The sequence below is a fragment of the Dermochelys coriacea genome, chromosome 12 (genome assembly GCF_009764565.3).
Source record: "Dermochelys coriacea isolate rDerCor1 chromosome 12, rDerCor1.pri.v4, whole genome shotgun sequence".
NCBI classification, from domain to species: domain Eukaryota; kingdom Metazoa; phylum Chordata; order Testudines; family Dermochelyidae; genus Dermochelys; species Dermochelys coriacea.
The window spans coordinates 6,569,097-6,596,467 of record NC_050079.1 but is presented as its reverse complement, the minus strand read 5'-3'; the positions used below and the strand labels follow the sequence as shown (position 1 = coordinate 6,596,467).

Sequence of the window (27,371 nt, the reverse complement as noted above, 5' to 3'; positions counted from 1 at the left end):
ATAGCTAGCAGCTAGGGGGAACATTGAAAATCAATGTAACCCTCCGGGCGGCATTGACAGGTGTTTCTCAGTATATCTAGCTGCAAAGGCAGCTGTTTTATACCCATTCAACATTTTACAGTTACATGTTGCAACTAACCAGCGCTGCCTATCTGACTGCCACTGACAATAATTCTACCCAGTTGCTTCCTGTTGGTTACTAGAAAATGCGTGTGGTCTTGATCCTTTGAGGTGCTGCGCCCGCAGCTTCCATTGATTTCAATGGCAGTGGTGGATGCTGAACACTTTGCAAGATCAAGTCCTGGGCTGTCATCTTTGAATTGCTGTTGTGGTTGTTAATGAGTATAACACTATTCCAGAGACTTCATAAGATCTCTTTTCCTTTAAATGTACAGATAATGTTACTGGCTATAGATAAAATATCTGTGTGTTGTTTTTCTAGGAAGCTGACAATGATCCAACAGGAGAAGCAGCAGCTAACACCCAGCAGACCCTGACATTTTATGAGTTAGACCTGGGTTTGAACCACGTAGTTAGGAAATACAGTGAACCTTTGGAGGAGCATGGCAACTTCCTTATAACAGGTACTTCCCTCCCCATTGCCAAGTCACTTCCCATTCTCCCAGCAAAAAGACATGGGGGAACATACTGCGCATTTGAAAGAGAATCATGGGGGTCGTAACTTGAGCTGCTTTCCTGCTCTTAGTTGGGCCTGGAAGTCAGGTGAGAACTAAAAATTCTCATCTGATACATGGAATTTTGAAGAGGTTTGATTTTCTTGCAGCCTGAAGTGATGAGTTTTTCATGTCTCTTCTCTGAGATTTATCCTGGAGATAGCATTTCACTCTGATTGGGCTCTGAGATGGTAGTATTTGAAAGCTTCCACTGGAAAAGGGTGTGGTTTTAAAAAAAACCTGGAGAACGAGTTTGCCAGGTGACAAAATAAAACAGATGGAAATACAAACAGAGTTGTAGCTCCATGTGAACACAACCTGATTTCAAGAAGTAGTTATGGGCTAACCTTAAGCTTTGACTTTGGGGGTGGGACTTTGGCCTGCTCTACTCATTGCTGAAGTTAGTTTGGAGTTTTAGTATCCAGGATTCATTTGAAGAGCATGATTTATAGTACAGGGTCCCAAAGGCTTAATGCTGACTGGGCTACCCTGCAGTTCACTGTATCTTATATGTGTCCTGTGGATACTGTAGGCTAGTGGGCTCCAGGGGCTCTGAACACTCAGTTTGTGGCTTTCATTGCTGGTAATTTCAGTTTCTGAGAGGGAAGTACCGGGAGATCATCTGGAAACCTGCTTCTTGTGATTTGCAATAGCAGATAAATGCATGACAAATACATCGGGTTACTGGCACATTGCCAGCATGATGCCTGAGCATCTCAAAGATTTGGGTTAATTTATGGGACTGGGTGAAAGGTGTAAAAATGAAATATTAAGCAGTTGTTTATGACCCCCAAAGTTTCATTCTCCTTCCCCCGCTCTCCATCCCTAACTCTGCCTTGTGCAGATACAGAAGCCTATGCATGCAACCTGGTGTCTTCTCCACCATAAACTGAAGCAGGTTTATATACATGTGAGAATATGGAATAAAGATTATCCAGATTTCTTTTGAGCAACAGAGCTGTTTCTCTTCTCTTAATGAAGTTTCCATCTCATCCCTTAGTTCCTGGTGGCTCCGATGGTCCCAGCGGGGTGCTGATCTGTTCTGAAAACTACATTACATATAAAAACTTCGGTGACCAGCCTGATATCAGATGTCCCATTCCCAGGAGAAGGGTGAGAATTTCATCTCTTATGCCATACTTTAGAGGCTTTTTCTTTAAAGGTTCCACATAGACACTTAAAACAGCTTCTGTGCAGGGAGGCTTTTGAGGAAGGCAGTGCATAGTGATTGAAAGGCTGTCGGGCTGCCACCCTTTAGGGTGTGGAGGGAAAGCCTGCCTTACTAGCCAGTCATGTCATCTGTAAGGGAAGGTTCTGGAGTTTGCCTGTAGTCTGACGTGATGGGTTGAGTTCATCTCATCTCTGAAGTTTACCCTTGAGATAGTCATTTCTCTCTTACCAGGCTCTGAGATGGCAGCACTGGTAGCATGAATCATGATTTACATGACATGGTTGGAGATATTCACCCTAGTACATGAAGATGAATTCCACAGCTGCTCTGTTCCACCTCATGCTGTTTCCTTTTAGAAGAGTACATAAAAACAGCCGTACTGGATCAGACCAATGGTCCATCTAGCCCAGCCTAGTCTTCTGACAGTGGCCAGTGCCAGGTGCTTCAGAACAGGGCAATTCTAAAGTGATCCATCACTTGTTATCCAGTCCCAGATTCTGGCAGTTGGAGGTTTTGGGACACCCAAAGAATGGGGTTCCATCCCTCACCATCTCGGCTAATAGCCATTGCTGGACCTATCCTCCATGAACTTACCTAATATTTTTTTGAACCCAGTTATTCTTTTGGCTTCACAACATCCCTGGCAACAAGTTCTACAGGTTAACTCTGCATTGTATGAGGAAGTACTTCCTTTTGTTTAAACAAAATAGGTTGTAGCTAGCTGGCACTGGGTCACTAGCATACATTGTGTGTGGCTTTGGTGGTATTTGCCCAAAAAGCAGATGCCACAGGTCAGTTTTATATGGCTAGTGACCCTTGTGTACCACAATTGGTTTTGCAGTGTGTGAGATTGTCCATCCGGGGGGAAAAGTGGTAGGAAGGAGAATGCCTCAGAGTTTTGGCTCTTCTCAGAAACATCTTTCAGGAAGAATCCGCTTTCCTGAGAGCATTACAGATGAGTCAGGAGAGCATTGGGAAGGGGTATGCTATGCACGAAACCTTTTCCACATGCTATAGTCCCTCAAGCTTTCCATTTTGCTAGGACCATTGATCAAGGGGAGTATATCCTGCCTTGCAGGTGAATGGCTTTGCTGAAAGGTGATCTAATAGGTCCTTTCCACCTTCAACATTTATGAACTTCTTTTTTATCTTCCCTGTGACAGAATGACTTGGATGACCCAGAAAGGGGTATGATTTTTGTCTGCTCTGCTACACACAAGACCAAATCCATGTTCTTCTTCCTGGCCCAGACGGAGCAGGGAGATATCTTCAAAATCACCCTAGAGACTGATGAAGACATGGTAGGTAGATTGAGGAGGAAGCTACTTTTACTTCTTGAAATATGTCCTTGAGAAGCTTCCCAATCATGCTGCATTTCCCACTGCGATGATACTTCGTTCTAGAGCATTCTTTCCCCTAAATCAAATGATTTTTAACTTAATCTTTAGCCGTGTATAGAGACGAATGACTCTGCATCTACCCTGTTAGATGATAGTTGCCATAACTTGCTAACACGGCTGCTACTCTGAAACCTATAACTTGCTAGTCACTGCTCGCGCAACAGAGAGACAGAAGGGGACAGCTTCGAAACCACAGAAGACTTAGGTTGCTAAGTCACATGGGCACTTTTAAAAATGTTACCCATGGTCCCTGCTCCAAATCGCTTATTCCAAAATGTGGCCCAGGAGATTCTACAACACAGTTCCCTAAGGCAACAGATTCCAGAGTGCAGTGATCCTTCTTGATCTGAGCTGCCATACTTGGCTGCACCTATGGATTGAATATTTGGGTGCCTGCAGTCTGTTCACTCTTATGCAAACTAGGTGCAGCCGGTTGTGCAGAGTTTGGCCATCCCATGTCACGCAGCTTTTTTAGCTGGAATAACAAATTCTCCTCCTCAAACTAATCGGAAAAGATGGGAATTGCTTTGTGCTGCCAGTCACTGCCACCCTGGCCATCCCTCTGCATCTCCAACAGGAGATCTGTGCTGCAGTGATCCCATTTGCGGTCTCAGGAAAAAACCTTTTGAAATGCCACTAACCCCCATTGCCTTTAACATGACAAACCCTTCCCAGAAGGTGTCATGATAGAAGACTGTGTCAGTTCTGCAGTTTAAGACTGGCCTCAGGCTTTTCATAGGAACCATCATGGCATTCAGGTCTGTCAGAACTGTAAGTGGCCATTCTGAGGGACATCTACCCAATACTCTTAGTGAACGATGTGGATGCCAAGATGGGGGTTGTCTCTTTCTCAGTAGGACTGCTGAACATTTTCATATCTCTGTTGTAAGCCTTGAACTCGGATTCCCATGCAAAATAGCTTCAAGAGTGAAGCAGAAAGCCTGGCTTGTGTTTACACTCAGAATGCCATCCAGTTTGAACTTGGGGAGTGAAAGCAGCTGCCCCAAACTATCGAGAAGGCGAGTGTTCTTGGCTGTGCTCAGTCACCGCTCTTTTCCTTCCTTTGAAGGTAACTCCAAGGCAGTCTTGTAATAAGCTACAATCCCAAATGCATCAGTTACTGTATCTCTGAATGGGAAAGTGGGCTGCGCTCTTGTGTGTGAAGGAACATAGCCCATCTCTGGAGATGGACTGAACTGAGTTGTCTCACTGACCATTACTCCTTCCTCTCTGGGGCTTTCAGGTGACAGAGATCCGACTGAAGTATTTTGATACTGTTCCTGGGGCTGCTGCCATGTGTGTGCTGAAAACAGGGTTCCTCTTTGTGGCATCTGAGTTTGGAAACCAGTGAGTAAATCATTTAATTTCTTTCATGTGCCCTGTTGAATTTTACTGTTACGATGCATTAGCATGACAGGTTGTCGTGGTCATTGGTAGAATGTGTAAAAAGACAGGGGCTCTGCCTTCACGAGTTGATGGTCTAACTTGTCCAAGTGCATTGACCACAGTTTTTAAGCCCATTAATGCATCCTGGGGAACCTCCTCAGTATTGATAGGCTTTGTGGAAGTGCTCTTAGATTATCAGGTCTTTGGGGCAGTGTGGTGCTACCCGGGGATACCCAGGATTGTGAGGCCTCTCTCTACCACCTGCCCTTAATGCCAGGGAGCCTTGTCTGTGCCTGCCAGGAGTCAGCTCCCTGACTCCACCTTCCACAAGCAACATCATCACTCTCCTCTTAGCCTACACAGACTCCATTGTCTCTCAGCAGATTAGCAGTAGGCAAACTCCAACCCTGAGCCCTCTGCCACTGGACACTCACACGATTACCAGATCCACTGTACACCCCTGCTTCACTTCAGACTGCTCTGCTTAATTCACAGCACTTAGATTTTGTTATAGCAAAAAGAATAAGTTTATTTAAGAAAGAACAGAGGTTAAGTGGATAGATAGAAAGTATTGGAAACAATTGGTTATACATCAAATAAAATCAACATGCTTTCTGGAACCTAGAGTTAGTTAATAAGGTACTTTCTTGTCTAATAAAGTTTAGCTCACCCCATGTCTTTGTCACAGCGCTTCACAGCCCTGGTTGGCTATGATCCTCCATTCATAAGACATGCACGATGGCAGCTTGTCCCCTTGGTGAAGGATCCAGGGCATACCTCAGTACCCCCCAGTTATACCCCTAAAATCCATTGTCTTTACTCATTAACAGGAGACATCCTCGCCCCCCCACACACACTGTTCTTGTTTTCCTGCAGTTTTTCCTCTCTTGAGATTTTGCAATCTTGATTAGCCTGGTGACTCAATATGCAAATATATTTACATTGTGAGGCATACAATACCAATACCCAGTGCCAGAAAGAGAGAGAAGCGTCTCTTCCCTCTTGCTTGAAAGGAACCTCTTTATCCTAACTCTCAGATCTTAAGAACACAATTTCCAGCATCTATTCCTGCAGGCATTTCAAATATAATCCTTGCAGGCATTTTACAGTGATAATGACGACTACTGCATGATTGGCATTTGGTAGACACTGTATGTGCCAGCCTTTGGTGAATTAAATTGCACATACCAGACCTGGGGGGTCCTGTACCCCCTATGCATCCTATCTATACCCTCAACCAGTTGGCACCAGGGACTGTGTATTAATCATCTAGCACTATGGGTTCCTGGACCAAGAGGGGTTTTGAAGGATGGATTTAGATCCACAGGAAGTGGGAAGGTGTTCCACATGTATTGCCAAGATCAAATGTCTGGGCAGACAAAGAAGGGAATTGGAAGCTTGTTTAAGCAGGTGTCTGATCAGTTTAGCTTTTGCTGCTAATGCATACTACCATCAGACATGTGTCCATCAATTAACTATTTTTTTTTCATTGTTCCAGGTAGTGAATTTTTACCTTAACACTCTTTCATTTGTGTTTAGTGTTGTCAACTTTCTAACTGCAAAAAACTGAACACCCTTTCCCCGCCCATTCTCCAAGGCCCTGTCCCTGCTCACTCCATCCCCCCTCCCACTGTCTGTCGCTCTCCCCCACCCTCGCTCATTTTCACCAGGCTGGGGAAGAGGGTTGGGGTATGGGCTCTGGGGTGGACCCAGGGATGAGAGGTTTGGGATGCAGGAGCGGGTTCTGAGCTCAGGGGTGGAGATGAGGGATTCGGAGTGTAGGAGGGGGCTTCAGGCGGAGGCTGGCGGTTCGGGTGTGGGAGGGGATATGGGTTCTGGGCTGGGAGTGTGGGTTCCAAGGTGGGGACAGAAATGAGGTGTTCAGGGTGTGGGGGGTGGCTCTGGGCTGGAGCAAGGAGTTGGAGTGCTGTGGCGTGTGGGCTCTGGGCAGGAGTTTGGGTGCAGGAGGGGGCAGGGGGTTGGGATGTAGGCTTTGGTCTGGGGTAGGGGGTTGGGATGTGGGAGGTGGTGTGGGAAGCGAGCTCCAGAGGGTACTTACCTTGGGGGGCTCCCTGGAAGCGGCGACGTTCCTAGGCATGGGGCCAGCGAGGTGGCGCTGTGCAGTGTCTGCACTGCCCCTGCAGCTCCCATTGGCTGCGGTTCCCGCCCAATGGGAGCTGTAGAACCAGCACTCAGAGCGGGGCCAGCATGCGGAGCCCCCTGGCCGGCCCTCTGACACAAAGCCAGAGGGACATGTCGCTGCTTCCAGGAGCCGCACTGAGCCAGGTATAGAGCCTGCCAGCCCCGCCAACCGGACTTTTAGCGGCCCGGTCTGTGGTGATTACCGGGGCCATGATGGTCCTTTTTTGACAGGGTTTTCCATCGAAAACCTGTTTGTTAGACGCATGTATGCCTGTCAAAGGACCAAACCATGTGAGCTTGGAAATAGTTTCTAGTATCTTTGTAGCCCACTCTCAGAAGCAAATGCGATATTTTACCATGACTAGATGGTTTTCTTTCTTTTTCAATAGCTACACTAGTTATTCCTGCGTAATAGAAGTGCTGTCAAGCAATTTTGTTTCATGATCTGATCAGCCTTTACAGCTGTTATAACATGTAGGGGCATGTTCTCTGAAGTCTTGAGTATTTAGGTCTTGTTTCTCTGTGTGGCCGATGAAAGGTTTTGTTTCAAAGTTTCGTTTGCTGTAACCTCTCTTGGTCCAGAGTTTTACAAGTGATCTTAAGTTGCACACACAAAATACAGTGTTTTTCCACACAGTTACTAGAGTTGTATATGCAAATTTGGGGTTCATGTGCATGTGGTTTAATACCTTAGTTTCCAAACATGTCTTGCAAGTTTATGGTCAGCTCCTGTAGAGCCAGCCAGCAGGTGGAGCTCTAGCCAACTAACATAAGTCTAGCTGTTAGTTCTGATGAACAGGGCAAAAAGAACACAAACAATTCAGTCTTTCTCTATGGATCTGTTTTCCTTATGTGTGTAAAACTTGCTTATATTAATATTCTAGCTTATAAGACAGGGTAGCAGGTGATTTTTGAACATCTAGAAAATAGCACTTGACAGTGTTCCTCCCTAAACCATGCAGACTCAGAGGCTGTTAGCCAGTGGTCTGGCTCTTCAAAGGTTTCATCATTTAGCTCTTCCTGCAATGAGACAGGAAAATCTAGGAGCCAGGACAAGTGGGGTGAGCACAGAGCTGTCCAGAGTCTTCTGCCAAAAACAATTATAAAGAAGGAAGTCAGAATTGGACCTTTAAAAATAGCCCCTACCCCTTTGCCCCTCCTTCCTCTCCCCCAAGAAAACAATCCCTCCAGGTGAGAGTTGAAATAGCCAAGTATTCTGTGGAAACAGTACTGGTTCTTGCTCACCCTTCAGCCACACTGAATGCATGGCTGAACTGTAGCTGTAGTCTACTCTGACTATGGTGGTGTTCTTGCTTTGTGTCTGAAGTTACCTGTACCAGATAGCCCATCTGGGAGATGACGACGAGGAGCCGGAGTTCTCCTCCGCCATGCCCCTGGAGGAAGGAGACACTTTCTTTTTCCAGCCACGACCACTCAAGAACCTGGTGTTGGTGGATGAGCTGGACAGTCTGTCTCCTATCTTGTTTTGTCAGGTATGTCATCATCTATGAACACATGGTCCTTCCCTTTCCCACCAATCTGCCCTCTGGGGATGCAGGGCCATTACAATTGTGTAACCACAGAAGCAGATCAGTGATTCATCCATTGTACTGCTAAGTCAATTGGTCTTTGAGGTGCCTTATGAAAATGGAAACTCTTTTCAGGGAATCCACTTAAAATGGAGAAAGAAAAGCACAAGTAATGATCTCATTTCAGTCTTGCTCTGGTTATTTGCCTTGGTTTTGCCTGAGTGTGACAGTACTGCGAGCACTGACAGAAAGGTGGGTTTGCTAAATCCTGAACCCTGGGAAAAGAATGACAAGGTGTAAAGCTAAACCTCACAGTACAGACATTTGCTGAAAGTGTTATTACCATTCATCAGCTCCATCAGGGGTACATGTATACCCAGTGTTTGGAAATGGGGTGCAATACACCAGCCCAGTGCTCGCCGTCTATCATGACTGTTAGACAAGGCCTCGTGTATTCTGCAGCAGACTTGACCTAAATTTTGTGATTCTCCAGTGCAGCAGACGGGATGTTCTGTGGCAGCATCAGTTACATTAAACTACTGAAACTTTGTTCAGAAAGCAGATTACAGGGCAAACGTTTGGGGGTTTTTGTTCGTCTCCTTGCGCATGTTGTGTGACCCACCTTTCCTCTGTGCAGATAGCAGATCTGGCCAATGAAGATACACCCCAGTTATATGTGGCCTGTGGACGGGGGCCGCGGTCGTCTCTGAGGGTCCTAAGGCATGGACTTGAGGTAAGATCCCCAGAGGCAGCTCCCGAAATCCGCAGCAGGAATCTGGGGTTGTTTTGATAAGGCCCTTCTTGAACTTACGGTAGGATGCTCACAATGGCACCCCACCATAAGTAATTAAATTGGTAATAAAACAATCTGTCCTTGGTGCAACTTTTAGAGGGCTTTGTTCTTGTGCCCTTTTCTGCCATAGACACTGTGTAAATGTAATTTCTTCTTCAGACTATACAGTCAGTCCCTGTTGTCCAGTCGTAAGGGTTATGGTGCTGGAGTGTACAGGAGTGATAACCATATGTTTTCCATTCACATATTACCCTGTAATCCCTGAATGTGATCCTTTTAGGCATGCGAACAAATGGAATTGAGAGAGACAAGTTAGGTGGGGGAGGTAATATATTTTATTGGACCAACTTCAGCTGGCGAGAGAGACAAGCTTTCGAGCTATGCAGAGCTCTTTATGTCTGAGAGAGAGGCTCAGTGTATCACAGCTAAATACAAGGTGGGATGGATTGTTAAGCATAAGGGATTAAAACTTTTTGCAGGTGACTATTTAAAATGAAAACTATTTAACATCTCTGCGGTCATAGACCAAGAAGAGTTAGTGGGTTATAGAGTGTTGTAAGGTGCAACATGTGTTAACCCCCACCTTGTATGTAGTTGTGACATTCTGAGCACCTTTCTCAGACTTGAAGAAGAGCTCTGTGTATCTCGAAAGCCTCTCTCACCAACAGAAGTTGGTCCAATAAACGCCATTACCTCACCCACCTTGTGTCTCCCATATCTTGGGACTAACACGGCTACCCCAGCATGCAAACAATGTGTGGAATTGATATTCTTCCCTAGAGATTCTTTGGGTCCTTCTCTGATCCCTAACTCCCCATCTGGTAGAATCCAGGTCACAGCCACAGCCTTTTGGCTGAGGATGGATGAATAGGATTTAACACAAAGCTGCTCAGCCTGAGGTGTCACTTAATGAGGTGACATGAGTCACTTTTCTGTCTGTGTCTGGTGTGTTGAATACTTTGCCTCAACAACATTTCTAGTCCAGGGAGTGAGACTGGGAACTGCCCCAGCTGCCCTGCGTAGCTGTGAAAAGCATTAACAGCTAGTCACTGTAATGTTTCAGTGTTTGACTGGGGTAAACATCTGTTTAATCTGAACCTGTTTTCAAAGGAAACCTGCTCTTATTTCCTATTAGGTGTCTGAAATGGCCGTCTCAGAGCTGCCTGGTAACCCCAATGCTGTTTGGACTGTGAGGAGACACATTGAAGGTACATCATCCTTCCCTCAAGCACAGACTAAAACTTTCTGTATTGTCCAAGGGCACAGAAAGGGTGTTAAATAATACAGCAGTGTGCTTCGATCCAGCTGCCCTGTCTGCACAGTGTAAGGTGTGTGCAAAGACCCAGACATACTCTGTGTCTAGAAACCACCTTTGGCTTCCCCAAAATTGTTACTGTTCCCGTTTCATTGGAAAGGAAGTATCCAATATGTGAGGTAGGCAGCAGAATCCATCTCCTACGTGATGCTCCTGATATGCATTCCCAGTAGGAAGCAGCTGCCAGGTGCAAATGAAGCCAGTCTGAGTTCCAGAGGTTCTGGCTTTAATTAGTATCAATGGCAGCACACCTGCCTCATGGTGGAGAGAGGAGTGTGGTACACAGTTTTGTTTTACACACACACTCAGTGGTAACTGCAGTAGGTTTGTCTCTGTAGGGCAGTAGGAGGCTTATCAGAAAAAGGCAGATAAGAATACATCTGCTTACGGCTTTGATTTATAATACTACTTCACCTGCTAATCTGCAAAAGGTGGATACTGTTTGCAGCAGTACTTAATGCTCTGGGGTAGGCAGCATTTCCCAGCCAGACACCCAGCAGTGTGTGCGGGGTGACCAGTGCTAAGGGAGGACTATATGAAAACAGCAGCACAAAGCATAGTTTTTCATTCAGGTGAAACAATGGACTCATTTTATTAAAACAGAGGAATACAACCCCCTCTTTGGGGTGAGATTAGAGCTCTTCAGAAATACCTAGGTTGCTAGCACTATCCCTTTGAAGGCCTGAAGTGAAGCTATTACAAGTGCTAACAGACTCCCTTCTAGGTTATTTGTAAGTGATTTCACTAGCGCTGCTTACATGAGTTCTGTGCTGCAGTGCATAGCAGAGCCAGCATGCTGGAACAGAGGCTTTACTCAGCTGCTGTGACAGCCTCTCATGTCAGCAGCCTTAGTGAGTGGCATATCTCTTGCATTGGGCTCAGCGTTCTTTAGGAACCTCACACCTTGCTATGGAATTCACTTCCTGTTGGAATTGGTTCCAGTTTATTTCCCCGACTTTTCAAGACTTTGGAATACAGCCTAAGTTGAGCAACATGAAAAGAACTAAACAGGAAATGCCTGCAAGCTCCCCAGCAATAGTAGGGTCAAGGATAGAGCATTTCAGGTCTCCAGAGTGCTATTGATACCGGTCTTGCTCGTCCTTCCCAGAAGTTGGAAGCCAAGAAAGATTCCAGGTTGGCTACCGCAAACCCAAGCTACTGGGTGCTCTAGCAAATGAGGTGTCTCTAGAATGCACGAACACTCCACAGAGTAATGGATATCTGTAGCCTCATCCTACCACATTGTGACTTGCTCTTTAATGCATCTTATATGTCTGGGGCATCCAGAGGCTCACATTAGCTACTTGTCAGGAGACTATGGGTCATGGCTACGTTTACATACAATGGACCAGAATACCACCACTCACTCTTACTCCAGAACTGTAGCCCAGAGATACTGCAGGTTCCAGCTTACAATCATTCCTCTTGATCCATGCAAACAAGACTGGACTCTGTGGGCTCCATGAGCAGCGTTTCTGTTTTAAAGATGAGGGCAGCCGCATTTGGGCACAATTGTTTGTTCAACAAATCTATAAAACTGATCCCCAAATTGTAGCAATTTGTCTTCTCAGCTAGTTTTACTGGGTTTAATCAAATAGAACGCAGCACCCTTTAAAATGTGCATCTTCTCTTGAAACTGTACAGAAGTGTCACTGTCTGAGGGCTTTCGGTTTGTCTGTAATGCAGGTTACCTGGCTCTGACCAGGTACCAAATTGAATCTCTCTGCCACAACATGCACATGCTGGGAGGTTTCTGCAAGCACCTACTGGTTTGCAGCCTTCAAGGCAAATACTAACCCTGGCTGGTACGTGGTGATACACACTACCAATACCAAGCCTCTTTTTCTCTTCCGCAGGTGGCTGGTGGTGGAGGTGCTGATCACCACAGGTGTGTACCTACTGCTAGGGGCTACTGTGCTGTCTCGCAGGTTACCCCGAGAGAAATGCAATCTTGAGGCTACTTTTATGCTGAGCTTTACAGTAAATGAATTTCAGAAGTCTCTGCAGTTGGAAATCTTTATATTTGTACTGTCTGCCCCAAACCTTCATTGTATGGCTGGGGATCAGAAAGCAACTCTTTGAATCCCCATCCCCTCCCATGATCCTTTGGGAACAATAGTGGCTGTAGCTCTAAAACCTTTGTCAGCTTTCACTAAATCTAAGCCAAGATATTGCTAGCTGAGCATTTCTGTAATTGCCTTAGGTGAGCTTTCCCCTTGGATTTGCTTCCAAACTGACCGTGCAGAACTCCAACATGAGAGCAGTGAAAGATGAGCACGTTGAGTGTGTATATTTGGAGACTGCTTTGACACAGGAGTTGCCATGTAAATAGGGAGTGTATCTGTGTATTTGAATGGAGAGGTAGACCTGAGGCAAACTGGACACTCTTTTTTAACTTAATCAGTATGAAGGTCCAGGGATTCAGAGGAAAGGCCTATAATTCCTACCACAGAAATATCCCTGAGCTCTAACCTGTAAGTGGGGATTCCCAGGGAAATGTGGTGTCTTGGGACTTGATTCCGGAGTCTCCATGAAATTGCATATTCTCTACGGCTTCCTTTTACTACTGTTCCATCTGCACTTCCTAAAAGTGGGCATCCTGCTTTGCTATGGTAGAGTGCTCATCCGTTCACATGCTCACTGATCCTCCCACTTGTTCTGGCATTTATACAATGTAAACTGAGCTCTGTGGCAGTGCAGAGAAGTTAGATTAAAGGCACAGATTCCTTTTATAGGAAGGAATTTTAATAGACAAACTCAAATAGAATGTTTGTTTTATTAATAATGTGTAAGATCATAGTATAAAGTATAGTGCCTAAAATCTACATTTTTTGTGAGTCATCACGACTGATTCATGAAGCTACAGAAAATATGCTATGTGGAAACTGGAGATGGAATCCAGCTGTGACTCTTCTGAAACATCAAAATATTTTTCTCTGTTTACTAGGCCTCTTTGTTGAAAGGAGGTAACTGAAGTAATTCTAGCAATAATAAGCATCTCTGACCTTTTTTGTGTGCATGCAGAATAACACTCCTCCATTCAGAACTCCAGCCAGTAGGATTTTCTGTACACTGGATTATACTGGGTTAAATGGAGATTTTTCTTATGGAAAAAAACAGCCTTCTGTTCTAATGCTGTATTTTTCAGTGTGCCTCTGAAACCTAGTTCCAGTTAACTACTGTACGTTCTAAAGCAAAATTGCGTCAGCTGGAATCCTGATGAATGCATTTTATTCATTTATTTCATGCTGCTAAATCATGCCCTTTATTTCAAAGGTTCCAATGGAGGAACAATAAACAGCCATACAAAAGTTCAGGCAAAAACATTTTGGCTGTAATGGAAAATGAATTCATTGAACACTCCAGTATAACATGAGATTTTAGTTACTTCTTCAAATTATAGAGAGTAAATCAGTACAAAGAAAAATCTATAATCTAAGTAAGTATTAATGATCAAACAGGAATTTGATTTCGAACAGGACTCACTTTCAGCTGTTGCTTTCAAATGGGAGCAGAGTTCTTTCTGTCCTTCCCCTAAACACATGGCTGCTGGGAGATAGTCATGTGTCTCACTGGCAGCCACTTTGCAAAAGGCAACAGCCCTGGAGATGGCTAAAAAGTTACAGGGATTTTCAAAATTTGCTGTTGAAAATGTGTATTTCAGTTTATCCTTTGACAGTGTTTGTATAGATCAGTAATTATTCAGCAACTTGAATGATGGCTGGCTACTGGACCTTCATTTGAAGGAAGTTGGTATAGGCTTCCAGTGATTGAGAATGAATAAGACTTTCAGGTGATGGTGACCACTCTAGTGGAAGTACCTAGTGTATAATAATGAGGGTTCTGTAAAACCAGTAACATTTACTTGTAAAGATCACAAGACAAACAGTAACAGTGCTATTGTTAGACCATTGCATAACTGAAAAGGACTTTAGTCTTTTGGTTTGCTATTCACTGGCAAAGAATTCCATCCTTAGGGTCTGATCCTGCAATGTGATCTATCCCAGTGGTGACTTACACACACATGGAGTCTCCCTGAAGGCAGTGGAGATCTGCAGGGGTTCACCTCCACGAGTCACATTGCAGGATCAGAGCCTTAGTCACCTAGAAAGAAAAGGAGTACTTGTGGCACCTTTAGAGACTAACAAATTTGTTTGAGCATAAGCTTTCGTGAGCTACAGCTCACTTCATCGGATGCATTCAGTGGAAAATACAGTGGGGAGATGATTTATATACACAGAGAACATGAAACAATGGGTTTTATCATACACACTGTAAGGAGAGTGATCACTTAAGATGAGCCTTCATCAGCAGCAGGGGGGGAAAGGAGGAAAACCTTTTGTAGTGATAATCAAGGTGGGCCATTTCCAGCAGTTGACAGGAACGTCTGAGGAACAGTGGGGGTTGGGGGAAATACCATGGGGAAATAGTTTTACTTTGTGTAATGACTCATCCATTCCCAGTCTCTATTCAAGCCTAAGTTAATTGTATCCAGTTTGCAAATTAATTCCAATTCAGCAGTCTCTCGTTGGAGTCTGTTTTTGAAGCTTTTTTGTTGAAGGATAGCCACTCTTAGGTCTGTAATCGAGTGACCAGAGAGATTGAAGTGTTCTCCAACTGGTTTTTGAATGTTATAATTCTTGACGTCTGATTTGTGTCCATTTATTCTTTTACGTAGAGACTGTCCAGTTTGACCAATGTACATGGCAGAAGGGCATTGCTGGCACATGATGGCATATATCACATTGGTAGATGCGCAGGTGAACGAGCCTCTGATAGCGTGGCTGATGTGATTAGGCCCTATGATGGTGTCCCCTGAATAGATATGTGGACAGAGTTGGCAATGGGCTTTGTTGCAAGGATAGGTTCCTGGGTTAGTGGTTCTGTTGTGTGGTGTGTGGTTGCTGGTGAGTATTTGCTTCAGATTGGGGGACTGTCTGTAGGCAAGGACTGGCCTGTCTCCCAAGATCTATGAGAGTGATGGGTCGTCCTTCAGGATAGGTTGTAGATCCTTGATGATGCGTTGGAGAGGTTTTAGTTGGGGGCTGAAGGTGATGGCTAGTGGCGTTCTGTTATTTTCTTTGTTGGACCTGTCCCCACTGTATTTTCCACTGAATGCATCCAATGAAGTGAGCTGTAGCTCACGAAAGCTTATGCTCAAATAAATTTGTTAGTCTCTAAAGTGCCACAAGTACTCCTTTTCTTTTTGCAAATACAGACTAACACGGCTGCTACTCTGAAATTAGTCACTTAGGAGACTAGTAATTGATGTTACTAGTCTTGCAGCCCAAGATGGGATGGCTTTAGTTTTATTAAGACCTTCAGTATGGTAATCACAAAGCTGTGGTCTGTGTGCTGGGTGTTAGTAAATTGTGCATATTTTAAACTGTATGTAAGAAACTTTTCTCTCCAAAGTGTGATACAACAGGTTTGGCAACACCTGTCTGTCCAAACAGATGGGGGAGAAGAGTGACCACTTGCTGAACCATTTCAACTAACCCAGCTGGGCCTTAAAAAATAACATGTGGCTTAGCTGCAGGTTGAAAGCATGTTCGGGACTGGTCCCTGTAAGCCACTGCCCAGCATTTGCTGGCATCCTGAATTAAATCTACAAATGGCAGTGTGTCCTGTATTTTATTGCATGTTTAAGAATTGACCAGCTACTTATCCATCTCCCATTCACATGCTAACATGGGAAATACTGATCAGTGGATAAAAATCGGGACAGAGAGAAAACTCTCATGCCCCTCTCAAAGGTGTTCTTGTCTCATACTGTGATAAATAGGTCTGTAAACACTTCGCAGTGTGCTGAGTGAAACAGAATTTTCATATGTAAGAAATGGCACTTCCTGCCAGCAGTGTCAGCACTCTGTAGAGGAGTTGAGTTGTTTATCTGGGACAGTCTGGTTTCTACGTCAAAGCTCCTGGCTCCATTCCCCGGTGGGATTGATCAATTTTAAATTTATCCAGCTGTATTCATTGTTGGAAGATTTGTTTTATTTAATACATTTTTAAAAAAAAAACTTCCTGTTAGTTTCCTACCATGACAAGTGCCAGGAAAGTCTGAGACTGGAGCAGATGTGAGCTTCCCCTTCTCCCCACCCAAACGTCCTGCCTGCATTCCTATGCTTTTTCTTCTAGTGAGTCCTCCTAGCAGAAGCTGGGAATGGTGTAGCTCCTCCACCTCCAAAGCATTGTGCCTGCAGCTACACCCAGTGGGAGAGGCTGGCAATGAAGGCTAAATGCAACATTCCTACCCCATTCTAGTAAGAGCAGAGGCAGGTGTTTATGCAGAGCCCCTAACAGCCACCACTCATTCACCCACAGGGCCCATAAAGATGGCTACATAAATGTAAGGTTGTTTAGCAACTCCTGGACAAGGCTGGAGCTAGGGATATTGATGAGGGCCTCCAAGACAATGCTCTTCTGACATTATCTATATTCTAATTTGCTTTTGCAATAATACTAAATAACTCCATCCGCCCAAGTTCATTAGAAGCCCTTATTCATGTGAGTAATCATAGTGAAGTCAACGGAGCTGCTTGGGTGTGTAAAGGTCTCTAGGATGGGGCCACTGAAGCTGAGTCTTTCCAGAGACTTCAGTGGGAGGTGCTTTGGGCCCTTAAATTTCTAGAGTTGAATGGAGAAAGCATAGACTTCAAGGTTTCTGCCTTTCTTATTATCAGTTAAAGGGCAGCTGTAGTTGCTACTGCCTTCTAGAACCCAGCATATCACAAGTTGACTTTGTGTTCTGAGCCATCACTGGCTAGATCTTGAACCTTAGAGGGTCTGAGGTACAGTGCTGACTAATTCTCTTGTGTGGCATTCCCTGAAACAAACTTCTGCGTAGTGCTGCTAGTGGATGAAGGAACTACTGTTGGAATATTTTTGAGGAATAATTGTTAGTCATTTGACAGTCTCCTCACTTTTGTTTAGAGACCTTGTATCTAATCAGCAGTTCTTTTCCCTCTTTGTCTTCCTGACCAGATGAATTTGATGCCTATATTATCGTGTCCTTCGTAAATGCCACGCTGGTGCTGTCTATCGGAGAGACTGTAGAGGAAGTGACTGATTCTGGATTCCTGGGTACCACCCCCACTTTGTCCTGTTCCTTGTTGGGGGATGATGCTTTGGTACAGGTAAGGATACCCTCAGGCATCCTGTCCACCTGTATCTGCCATTCTCTACTTGGTGCAGGGCCAAGGCTTCTTCACAGCTCCTGATGTCCATGCTGAAAAGGTTCTGCGAGAAGTTCCACAAGTTTGACCAGTGTGGGCTTCTGGGAACATGGCCCTGTTATCCAGGCTTCTCTCTTTGTTCGTCTTATCAGTAAGATTGGACCTGCTGGAATCTGTTGTCCACAGTTCCTCCAGAGCCGGTTAAGTCCTGTGTCCACACAGGCTTTACAGGTTTTCAGAGGGTCCCTGCCATGAGCCCACTGGAGAGTAGTCTCCAGCTTGTAGTTTGCTTTGTTGTACAGGTCTGTGTATTGTATAGTCAATATGTCAAGAATTGCCTAGAATGGTCTCTGGTACTAGTCACTGTCAGGAGCCACTGGAGCCCCTGTGTCAGAAAAACAAGGGAGCTGGGTCCCACAATGGGTGGGTAAGTTGTATTTTATTTCTGTATTATTTTTCTGCTTTAGGTTTATCCAGATGGCATCCGGCACATCCGAGCAGATAAAAGGGTGAATGAATGGAAGACACCAGGAAAGAAAACCATCGTAAAGTGTGCTGTGAACCAGAGACAAGTGGTGATAGCACTGACTGGAGGAGAATTAGTCTACTTTGAGATGGACCCAGTATGTGGATTTAAAACTGCAGAGAGCTTTGACATGGGGACTGGAGGCTGAGTTACAGCCTCAGTGAGGATGGAATCTCTGATGTGTCCGCAGAGTAGGATTCAGTAGGGAAGAGGACTTTTAGAATGGGGCCTGGGCGGAACCCTGTAAAGCCCATCGAATGTCATTGGATGAGATAATACAAATGGACGAATCTTCAAAGGCTTGTTTTGGATGGAGCAACCCAACCTCCCAAGTCCGGAGCTCAGGCTGGAAATTATGTGCTTTCTCGTAGTTCTGTGGTGTGCTCTGGTGCTTCCAATCCTGGCCGAAACCAGGCTATAAAGAATTATTGGAAGTGGGAGATGTTATGTGAACTTAATTTGAAATCCAAAGCCTTGGCTTGAGCAATAGGTGAAGGTTGAGGTGGGTGGTTGAGTCTGACCCAGTTTGCCCATACCCTAATTGATAATCCCTTTGTGCCTTTCTTCTCAGTCAGGACAGTTGAATGAGTACACAGAGAGGAAGGAGATGTCAGCTGATGTGGTGTGCATGAGCTTGGCCAACGTTCCTCCTGGGGAGCAGCGTTCCCGCTTCCTTGCCGTCGGGTTGGTGGACAACACTGTCAGAATTATTTCCCTTGACCCTTCGGTGAGCACATCATGAGATTTGCTTTTTCCTTTGTGCTTGTTCTTTGCTCTTTGCAACTGGTCTGAAGTCTTCAGACACATTGGCTTTAGAGCTTTTGTAGAGTCTAAGACCAGAGAGGACCATGTAGAACACAAGTCAGAGAACTTTCCCAAAATAATTCCTAGAGCAGATGTTTTAGAAGAACATGTTTGCTTCCTGTGCTGCCATGTCCTTACTACATGAATGCTTCAATTGGGATTGTGTCCTGTTATTGGACCAGTACCAAGATATCTTCCATATAGTCATCCGTCGCAGCCAGTACTATAGTGTTGCTGTATTTCTTCTGCCTCAGATTTGGATGTACCAATGCCAGCAAATGCACAAAGAAGAGCTTCTTGGTTCAATGACCGTAGATTTATCTAGGCATTCTGTGAAATTAAGATTAGGGTGTGTCTGCACATCAGCTGGGTGCTGTAATCCCCACCACAGGTAGACGTGCACACGCTTGCTCCGCTCGAGTTAACGCCTAAAAAATGACAGCTCAGGCTAGCCACCTGAGGACACTCCCACCAGGCTCTCTGGGTACATATTTGGGCAGCTAGCCTGAGCTACTGTCCATGCCGCTGCAGCCACACTACTATATTTAAATGCTAGCTCAAGCCAGCTAACATTTGTCTGTTTACCCATGTTGAGAAGTACACCTCCCAGCTGCATTGCTGTTGCCCACCCTAGCTATGAGGTAAAACTTGTGGCGTATTTTAGGGAAGACTCCCTACTCTCTTTACTTTGGGCCTGATTCTCAAGCCACTCCACCCAAAGAGCTGCTGTTGAATCTAGTGCGAGCAGCTACAGAATTGAGCTCAAGATTGGATGTTTGGAGAGTTTGCTTCTGTTTTTGTGGTTCTTTGGAAAGTTGCCTGTCAGTGTGGTGGCACCTAGAAGCTGCAGACTGTAAAATTAAAGTTTGTTATTCTTTGCTACTGTACTCTTGTAATTAGAACAGTCTGTTTCTTCAGCTAAACGTAGCGCAGCCTGTGAACACTCTTCCTGTGAGTTGCAGAATTTCCTTTACAAGGAAAGTTTGATGGTCCAATCCAAACCAGAATTTTTAGCCAATGGTGGGGAATGAGTAAATTTGTGCACGTTTTGTCCCCCCTGCTGAATCAGGACTAAGTGCAGCCTTTGATTTTGAACCCTTGATAGACTCCCCTATCACAACTACCCCTTGATGTCCACAATCAGTAAGGTCTACAGGCATAAGAGGCTACACCCTGCCTCCATCATAAACTGTCTCAGTTTCCAGTAGGCACAGACTTTGGTTTCTCAAGTATGGTTGCTGATGGTTCCCTTGCAGACTTCTACTCATCCATTTATCTGTGGCAAAGAGAGTCTTTTTTTTAACGGACAGTTAAAATAGGCTTGGTTTTGCATCACCCTTTCCATGGTAAATATTAGGGCTGTCAATTAATTGCAGTTAACTCATGAAATTAACTCAAAAATTAATAGCGATTAATTGCAGTTTTAATTGCACTGCTAAACAATAGAATACCAATTGAAATTTATTAAATATTTGTGGATGTTTTTCGATATTTTCAAATATATTGATTTCAATTACAACACAGAATACATTGTACAGTGCTCACTTTATATTGTTTTTATTACAAATATTTGCACTGTAAAAGTGAAAAACAAAATAAATTTTTCAGTTCACCTCATAAGTACTGTAGTGTGATCTCTTTATCGTGAAAGTGCAACTTACAAATATAGAACTTTTTTGTTACATAACTGCACTTAAAAACAAAACAATGTAAAACTTTAGAGCGTACAAGTCCATTCAGTCCTACTTCTTGTTTGTCTTAGCGATTGGCTGAACAAGTTTGTTTACATTTACGGGAAATAATGCTGCCCGCTTCTTATTTACATCACCTGAAAGTGAGAACAGGCATTTGCATGACACTAAAAAGCATGCATTAATGAAATTTGTGAATGAACTCCTTGGGGGAGAATTGTATGTCTCCTGCTCTGTGGTGTTCACATTCTGCCATATATTTCATAGAATCATAGAATATTAGGGTTGGAAGAGACCTCAGGAGGTCATCTAGTCCAATCCCCTGCTCAAAGCAGGACCAACACCAACTAAATCATCCCAGCCAAAGCTTTTTCAAGCCGGGCCTTAAATACCTCTAAGGATGGAGATTCCACCACCTTCCTAGGTAACCCATTCCAGTGCTTCACCACCCTCCTAGTGAAATAGTGTTTCCTAATATCCAGCCTAGACCTCCCCCACTGCAACTTAACGTAACTCATGACAGTCTCAGATGATGGCCCAGCACATGTTACTTTTCAAGAACACTTTTACTGCAGATTTAACAAAACGCGAAGGAGGTACCAATGTGAGATTTTTCAAGATAGCTACAACACTCAACCCAAGGTTTAAGAATCTGAAGTGCCTTCCAAAATCTGAGAGGGACGAGGTGTGGAGCATGCTTTCAGATGTCTTAAAAGAGCAACACTCTGATGCAGAAACTACAGAACCCGAACCACCACCAAAAAAAAAAAATTAACCTTCTGCTGGTAGCATCTGACTCAAATGATGAAAATGAACATGCATTGGTCCGCATTGCTTTGAATCGTTGTCGAACAGAACCCATCATCAGTATGGATGCATGTCCTCTGGAATGGTGGTTGATGCATCAAGGGACATAAGAATATTTAGTGCATCTGGCACGTAAATATCTTGTGACACGAGCTATAATAATGCCATGTGAACACCGGTTCTCACTTTCAAGTGACATTGTAAACAAAAAGAGGGCAGCATTATCTCCGTAAATGTAAACAAACTAAGTTTGTCAGAGCCATTGTTCGAACAAGAAGTAGGACTGAGTGGACTTGTAGGCACTAAAGTTTTACATTGTTTTGTTTTTGAGTGCAGTTATTTTTGTACATAAATCTACATTTGTAAATTAAATTTTCAGGACAGATTGCACTACAGTACCTGTATGAGGTGAATGAAAAATACTATTTCTTTTGTTTTTTACAGTGCAAATATTTGTAATCAAAACTAAATATAAAGTGAGCACTGTACATTTTGTATTATGTGTTGTAATTTAAATCAATATATTTGAAAATGTAGAAAACATCCACAAATATTTAAATAAATGGTATTCTATTATCTAACAGCATGATTAATCACAATTAATTTTTTTAATCATTTGATAGCCGTAGTAAATATTAGACCCATAGGTTTTGTGCCTGAACTTGCTGCTAACTTTTTCTGACACTTCTGAATGCTTACATTGGGCCACTAGCCTCTAGCTAGAGGTGCTCAGCAGTTAAGTTGCATTGTAGTTCAGGACCACTAGCCATTGTGCCAGGCTGCTCAGATGCAAATGCAACATCATTTGAGGAAAGCCAGGAGGTAAGGCAGATGAATCCAAAACTCTTGTGCACTAGGAAACCCTAAGGGAGGGGGAGGGATAGCTCAGTGGTTTGAGCATTGGCTTGCTAAACCCAGGGTTGTGAGTTCAACCCTTGAGGGGGCCATTTAGGGATATGGGGCAGACATTGGTTGGATGATTTAATTGGGGATTGCCCTTGCTTTGAGCAGGGGGTTGGACTAGGTGATCTCCTGAGGTCCCTTCAAACCCTGATATTCTATGGTAAATAATTCTCTTGGGGTTTTCTGTGTGAATTGAACACTGTTCTTTACAAATTTTGAAGGGTCCCGTTTAGGCTCCTTAGATATAAAGCTGGATCTCCTGTGGTAATTGCATGCTAGTATCCCTTTCTGTCTCCTACAGGATTGTTTACAACCCTTGAGTATGCAGGCTCTCCCTGCACAGCCAGAATCACTGTGTATTGTGGAGATGGGCGGGGCAGAAAAACAGGATGAGTTGGGCGAACGGAGCTCCATTGGCTTCCTGTACTTGAACATCGGATTACAGGTGAGGAGTACTTGCTTGGTTCCTACAAGACCTTCTGAGAGACACTCAGCCTGAAAGACTTTATTAAATGCTCATTATGTTGTCCAGTGCAGCAGCATGATTCTTTCCATGTGGACACCCCTGTCAGGATACAAAGGTCTGCTGGGTCATGCAGTGAATTCCCCTCTGTGTATGGGCCTGTCTGGAATTCCCCAGTTGCTCCAGCTGTTAAGCAAGTCTCCATATGTAGTTAGATTTTAGGTGAATACCCACACTGGTCAAAGGAAAGCAAATCCTTTGAGACGTTGCCTAGTACAAATCGTGCATTCTTGTATTTTGGCCCGCTTTTGAAAAGAGGATGATTATAAAGAAACTATTCACTCCATGAAATGTTCTCGGGCAGCTGTGCAGAGAGCCCCTTGAGGGCAGAGCCCAGGTGCACCATGCACGTGACCCCAGTGTCTGCTCCAATAATCTCCCTGTTGTCCAGTCCTTCGCACAAGCAATGCTACGTGATCCTGTGATAGAAATGTTGTTTTGATAAGTGCTACATGGGGTAAAAATAACTGGGCTCTTCCAAATAGTCCAACCCAGGATCTTTACCTGGGCATCTTGATTGTTGCCAGACTGTAAACTCTTGATCATTAGGGAAGAGGGTTTGAGTGAGGCGATGCACTTGGAATCTGGGTTCAGTGACCAGTTCTACCATAGACTTCCTTTGTGACTTAGGGAAAGTTGCTTTGTGCCTCAGTCTTTAAAAAAAAAAAAAAAAAAAGAGGAAAAAAAGACCAATTAGTTAAAAACTGCATCTTCTCTCATTAAGTATAACTGCCTCAGCCAGTATTGCGTCTCTGTGATCATGAACTAAAAGTGAGTTTTTCTGTCGGATCTCAAGTCAACTGGAGCTCTTTCTTGATCACCAGAAGAGGTACCTTGGCTCACGCCCCGTGAAACTCTTCAGAGTCCGAATGCAAGGCCAAGAGGCGGTAAGTAAAGCAAGATGTCAAGGTGTAGTGTCAATATTTGTCACTGTGCAGTGTGAGCCAGCTTCCCTCATTGGTGGGTAGGGTGGCAAACAAGCCTCTCTGCACAACAGAACCAGCTTACTGTAGCGGACGAGGAGGAGCCGGGTGGCTTCATTCTGGATCTGCTTGGGAGATGGCTCGTTCTTGACATAACCAGCCTGGGTTGTGTCAGTCTCACCTTGTTTCTTAAAATATGATGCACTGCATGCTTGTCTGACTCCTCTTCCATCTATTGCCCCCTTTGTGCTGTGACTGCTGACTTGCAGGCCACTCCTCTGCTGTATTTGTAAAAGCTCAAAGCAGATTCTGTTAGACACTTTAAGTGTCTCTTAGCTGACCTCTTCTGCACAGATACGAAGGCTGAAAGTCCTGCATGAGCATGGAGTCTCTGGCTGCCTGATGTGTAGTGGCATTTATTTTCCTTTGGCCCAAAGCAGGTTATGGACTCCTTCTTTCTATGTTAAGAGGGCTGGAGCTGGTTAGCCAGGGGCTAGTCAGCTGCCTAGTCATCTGTGTCTGAAGCAAAATATTTGCTGGATTTGGAGTTGAGGATCCAATCCTTTAGAATCATATTTGCAGTCCTTCTTTTGTGGCACTGGGGAAAGCAGCCCTCCTCAGGTTGACCCGTTTTTGGATCACACCTCATGGGTTGAGAAGTGCTGGGTTAGTGATGGCTAGTGCAGGGGACTGGGTGAGGGGGAGTCTGGATTCTGTTCTATGTTGTGGTACATTGGGTAAGTCTCTCATCTTGCCATACACAGTCCTCTCATCTGTGAAATGGGGATAACGTATTATGGAGGATTGAGTCTTAATTCATTAATACCTGTAAAGCTCTTTAAGATCCTTGAAAGAGAGGTGTTGAAATAGAGCAATATGTTTTCTGTTTAGAGGCCAATCTCTTGCATTCCCCTCTGCACTGAGATCAAGTGACACCCTCTGAGTCTAATGTACATTAATTAGTATAACTTTGGCTGGCTGCCTAGCCAAGAACATGATCATTTCCAAATCATTGTAACTAATAATTGAGATATAAATAATCCGTTAGGTTAAAGCTGAAGGAGTTTTAAGTCTAATTTACTTCGCACTGTTTGTCATTTCTTTGCTTTCTGCATTCCTCTTAGATTGACTGACTGACTGACTGCAAATAGACTAGTTAGGTCCATTTATGTTTCTAATCAGTGTCACTTTTCATGCACTAGCACAATACTGAAATATTCAGGTTGAAACATGACAGGGAGTGTTTGTTTGTCAATGGAAGTAGGTTTCTTTAAACAAAGTTTTTTAAAAAGAAAAGCCATGGAAGTATTTCTATTGATACTGGCTTTTGTGGAGAAAATTGGATTTTCCAAAACTCCGTTTGGGACCAGGTTGTCATGACACCATTCTTGTAATCAGTGATGTCTGAACTATGAGATTGCTCCCTTGGAAGTTGCTCCTTAGTGGGGGAGTGATTTTGAAGTCGGTCTCTGGGCAGAGTGAAATTATGCCCACAGTGGCTAAGAGTCTAATTGCAGTAATGTGCACACTCTGATTAATTCTGTAGAGAGTTAACTTGCCCCTCATGTCCAGATTGGTGAATTTGCTGTCTCTCTCTTCCTTCCCCAGGTGCTGGCCATGTCCAGTCGTTCATGGCTGAGTTATTCTTATCAGTCCCGCTTTCATCTAACCCCCCTGTCCTATGAAACTCTAGAGTTTGCATCTGGCTTCGCTTCTGAGCAGTGTCCTGAGGGCATTGTTGCTATCTCCACAAACACATTGCGGTAAGGTTGATGAAACTCTCCTGCTTCTGAACTGGGGGCGCTGCTAGCTCTCAGGAGGGAGGAGAGGGCTGTACAGATGTTTGTTTGTTGGGGTCTCCTGGTATGATGCATGGATAAAGAAAGCTCTTTAACATCATCTGCCTCTCCCTAAAACCACTCTCTTTTACCGCAGACACATTTGTTCATATTCAACATCTGGCAGTTTTTAACTAAGCTAATTTATAGTGTTTGGGAGAATTTGCAGTAAAAATCCCATCTCACTGGGATCAAAAGATCTTTGAGTTTTGTCCCCCACTGGGAGATGGTCAGGCATCTTTGAGCACAAGCCAGTTGGGTGCACAGTTGGTTCAGATATTTTCCCACCCTGTCATATTTAATGTTTCTACCAGTGGATCTGCCACTCGGCCTACAGCGGGTATTCTGCAGTATACTCAGCAGCCCCATTTCGGGTTTCAAGCCGTGACTGGAAACCAGTTTTGCTCCAGATGTTCTGTTTTATTAAATTGTCTAAATGTTGTTGATTCTTCTCCTATCAAGATTAGGAGTACTTGTGGTACCTTAGAGACTAACAAATTTATTTGAGCATAAGCTTTTGTGAGCTACAGCTCACTTCATTGGATGCATGCAGTGGAAAATACAGTGGGGAGATTTTATATACACAGAGAACATGAAACAATGGTTGTTACCATACACACTGTAACGAGAGTGATGAGGTAAGGTGAGCGATTACCAGCAGGAGAGAAAAACCTTTTGTAGTGATAATCAAGGGGCCATTTCCAGCAGTTGACAAGAACGTGTGAGGAACAGTAGTGGGGGGGATAAATATGGTGAAATAGTTTTACTTTGTGTAATGACACATCCACTCCCAGTCTTTATTAAAGCCTAATATAATGGTGTCCAGTTTGCAAATTAATTCCAATTCAGCAGTCTCTCGTTGGAGTCTTTTTTGAAGTTTTTTTGTTGAAGAATTGCAACTTTTAGGTCTGTAATTGAGTGACCAGAGAGAGGTGTTTTTTTTTCTCTCCTGCTGGTAATAGCTCACCTTACCTGATCACTCTCATTACAGTGTGTATGGTAACACCCATTGTTTCATGTTCTGTGTATATAAAATCTCCCCACTCTTATTTTCCACTACAGGCATCTGATGAAGTGAGCTGTATGCTCACGAAAGCTTATGCTCAAATAAATTTGTTGGTCTCTAAGGTGCTACAAGTACTCCTTTTCTTTTTGCGGATACAGACTAACACGGCTGCTACTCTGAAACCCACCAAGATTAGTAATCCAGGGCCTTCCCGTGGGGCAGGGTTGCTCCATGTTTGTAATAGTTGAGATCGTTTTCAACTTTGGAGCTAGCTCACCAAATCATATTCTTCTTCATACATTTTAAAATCCATCGCAACAGTATCTGTCAGCTGATAGCAAGATGCAGACTCCAGCACTAGGCTCATAAAATGTAACTTGTAGTTAATTTGTAAAAGGAAATTTTTGTATGGTGATTGGTGCTTCTGACCTTGAGTTTTTAGGTCATTAAATAAAATGGGTGTAATTTTAGGTGTATTTTGTTCAGTAACAGTCTGATCTTATTTAAGCTAATAGCCACACTCAGAATGGAAAAAGAAAAGGAGCACTTGTGGCATCTTAGAGACTAACAAATTTATCTGAGCATAAGCTTTCGTGAGCTACAGCTCACTTCATTGGATAGATGAAGTTTTGGGGGTAGGAGTGTGGAGGAATGGAAAAGCAAATAACAGCTTCCTTTTGTTCTAGAAGAATTAAGTAGAGCTACCAAGTAACATTGTCTGTAATCCTGTTTCTTTCTCCATACCTATCATATTCAGTTAGT

The 27,371-nt window shown here is 43.9% G+C and overlaps 1 protein-coding gene and 1 non-coding gene across 2 annotated transcripts in view; both read left to right on the top strand.

Annotated features, from left to right (window-relative positions):
- SF3B3 (splicing factor 3b subunit 3) overlaps nt 1–27,371 on the top strand; it is a 54,347-nt gene that overhangs the window by 9,466 nt on the left and 17,510 nt on the right. The window contains exons 5-17 of the mRNA XM_043495243.1: nt 443–584; nt 1,675–1,787; nt 3,009–3,146; nt 4,489–4,592; nt 8,101–8,266; nt 8,940–9,035; nt 10,231–10,303; nt 17,398–17,549; nt 18,056–18,211; nt 18,686–18,841; nt 22,621–22,764; nt 23,619–23,729; nt 25,374–25,528. Of these exons, the coding sequence (XP_043351178.1) occupies nt 443–584; nt 1,675–1,787; nt 3,009–3,146; nt 4,489–4,592; nt 8,101–8,266; nt 8,940–9,035; nt 10,231–10,303; nt 17,398–17,549; nt 18,056–18,211; nt 18,686–18,841; nt 22,621–22,764; nt 23,619–23,729; nt 25,374–25,528 (1,706 nt within the window). The remainder of the gene's footprint in view (nt 1–442; nt 585–1,674; nt 1,788–3,008; nt 3,147–4,488; nt 4,593–8,100; nt 8,267–8,939; nt 9,036–10,230; nt 10,304–17,397; nt 17,550–18,055; nt 18,212–18,685; nt 18,842–22,620; nt 22,765–23,618; nt 23,730–25,373; nt 25,529–27,371) is intronic.
- LOC119841499 lies at nt 782–858 on the top strand. The gene has a single exon (XR_005288571.1). It is a non-coding gene; the product is annotated as a small nucleolar RNA SNORD111 (small nucleolar RNA).